The 2812-nt window shown below is 43.0% G+C and overlaps 1 protein-coding gene across 1 annotated transcript; it reads left to right on the plus strand.

The window, feature by feature from the left end:
- The first annotated feature begins 539 nt into the window (after positions 1 to 539).
- LOC101642337 (melanoma-associated antigen B16-like) lies at positions 540 to 1529 on the plus strand. The gene is given in 1 exon segment (XM_013008616.1): positions 540 to 1529. A coding segment is annotated over 1 exon segment (990 nt).
- The last annotated feature ends 1283 nt before the right edge of the window (positions 1530 to 2812 follow it).

A 2812-nucleotide genomic window follows, 5' to 3' on the forward strand; every position in this document is an offset into this window, starting at 1 on the left:
TGGCCCACTCACTTCCTGTCCAGTAGTGTTTGTCCCTCTTTTGGTTTTCCTCTCTGGCAGGCTCTGGGGAGAGTTTCAGTCTGAGGTTCCCCCTTACTTCTTTCTTCCTTGGGTATTCCTGGGAGGTTAGGATCTCATTCTGAGTTGATAAGACTTTGGTCAGTAGAAGTAGAAGTTCCAGATCCTCCCACGAGTCACACTGAGGATTCTGAACAAGGACAGACCAAGAGGAAGTGGTGGGGAAAATAGAGGGGACCCCACAAAGCCTAGTCTTATTTGTCCTATTGCCAATTATGTGAAACCCTGAATTGGTTTGGCTGGCAGAACCCTGAAGAGTCTTCTTATATCCTCTTCAGCATCTTATAAAATAGGACAGAAACCCTTTGAAGCTCAGAAGCATTGCCTTCAGGAGAAGACAAGCAGAAGCAGCCTTCATCAAAGTTCTCACAGTTACGTTTACCAGCTGAGGCCATTCAGATTCTCCTTTTCGCTCTAGGTTGTACACACACTCTTGCCTGCTGCCATTAAAAATAGTCATCATGTCTCAGGATCAGGAAAATCCCAAGAGTACAGATGAGGCCTGCAGTGAGGGTGAGGGTACGGATGTTGGCCAGATCGTGAAAGCTTTGGAGGACATCCGTCTCTCCTCCCCTCATTTAGGGTCTTTTGGCAACATGGAGGAGATTCTTGCTTCTGGTATACCCAGTACCCTCCAAGAACCTCAGTGTGGCCGCTCCGCTTCTACTGCCATCACAACCACCTCATCAGGCAAATCCAATGAGATCTCCAACACCTCACAGTCACCACCAGATATTGAAGACCTACCCACAGATCCTCTAGAAGAGAAAGTAGATTTGATGGTGAAGTTCCTGCTGTACAAGTATCAAATGAAGGAGCCAATCAAAAAGGAGGAAACACTTGATATTGTTATCAAAGAATTCAAGGATGACTTCCTTGAGATTCTCAAGATTGCCTCCAAGCAAATGGAGCTGGTCTTTGGCATTGATCTGATGGAAATAGACCCCATCAACCACTGCTTTGATCCTGTCAATAAGTTTGGTCTCACCTTTGATGCAAGGCTGAGTAGTGATGGTGGCATGCCCAAGATAAGCCTCTGGATCGTTACCCTAGGTGTGATCTTCATGAAGGGAAACTGTGCCAATGATGAAGAGATCTGGGAAGTATTGAATATGATGGGTCTCTATTTTGGGAGGAAGCATTTCATCTTTGGGGAACCCAGGAAGCTCATCACTGAAGATTTGGTGCAGGAAAAGTACCTGGAGTATTATCAGGTTCCCAACAGTGATCCTCCATGTTAATAATTCCTCTGGGGTCCAAGAGCCCATGCTGAAGTCAGCAAGATGAAACTTGTGGGGTTTTTAACCAAGATCCATAAGTGTAGTCCAAGGTGCTTCCCATTGCAGTATCAGGAAGCTTTAAAAGATGAGGTAGAGAGACTTCAGGCTGAAGTTGAAGGTATGGCCAGTTTAAATTTCAGTACCAAATCCAGCAGCTTCTCCCACCTGTAGTCAAATCAGAGGCAGATTCTTCTCTTTGTCTTCGAAGGAAACAACCTTCTAAGTTAGGGAGGTGCACAGTGAGGCCGTATTGATTCACTGGCTTTATAATAAGTTTATAAATGACTTTGGTCATACGATTAATTGCTCTTTGTGAGCTTTATGAATACAGGGTTTTGCTTGTTTAGGAAACCCGTTCTATTGTAACTTGGAATAAAAAGGAAATGGCATTAAAGTAATCATTGCTTTAGTAGTGTGAAAGAACCGGCAGTAAAATAGCTTCTCAACTATTTTCAAAAACTATAGAAAAATACTAAAAGCCAATTCTTTGCTTAGCACTTTTAGCCTCCAATTCTGTAAAGTCAAATGATACATACAGAGATTTGCTTACTTAACATATGAGAAATAAATCTTAGTAAATGAAACCTCATGCTCACTGGCTCATTTATTCCTTAAACATTAATTGAGTATCAGCTCTCTAGGAAGCACTGTATTGGTGTTGGGGATGTTAGGATAAACAAGACTCAGCACCTGCCCATGGAATTTTAGCATCTAGGAGCAGCAGTCAATAAAAGACTGCAGTAAGTATCCTTTAAGAGCATTAGAAACAATAAAAAGGAGTAAGGAGGTGTGGTGGGAGGCAATCATCTGAGAGCAGTAAAGTAAATCTCTGGAAGGGCAGGCTGGGACCTTGAGAAACTGAAAATCCTGCAGTGAGGGGATTTAATGTGAAATTACGCTGGGGGATGAGCTGGATGAGGGTGTGGCCTTAGTGAACAAGGGTCTACACACAGCATGCTTGAGAACTGAGAACAAGCCTTGGACAATAGATTGCTCTTTGCAGTTACCCAGAAGTTGTGGGTAAACCAGATCCTATTTGGGACAAGAACTGAAGGTATCTTGTGTTCTTGGCCCAATGCAGTTGAACCCACTCACTATTCAAAGGAGGTGTTTTGTGCACATCAATTTCAAGGAGATTTTGAAAAATGAAGAGGGACACTTTCTTGAGGTGAGATACACAGAAGCCACTGGGCAGTTTTCTTTTCCCTGGACAAAACCAAAGCCCGTTTATTCTAGGGGCTATGCGGTATAATTTGGCAAACTAAGCAAGGTCTAGATTTTTGTTGGGGGTGAATGAATAAAATGGGTGAATTGCCTGGGAAGGCAAGTGGGAGAGAAGGAAGGAGATGGTATTTGATATAAATGCCAGGATTTTGAGTTGCATCCAATTATGAAATACTCCCTCAAACTTGAATTTTAAAAACTCTATTCTCCAATGGGGAAGATTTCACTGC

This window comes from Echinops telfairi, unplaced genomic scaffold, assembly GCF_000313985.2.
Source record: "Echinops telfairi isolate 266 unplaced genomic scaffold, ASM31398v2 ScPeMD7_7478;HRSCAF=8516, whole genome shotgun sequence".
NCBI lineage: Eukaryota > Metazoa > Chordata > Mammalia > Afrosoricida > Tenrecidae > Echinops > Echinops telfairi.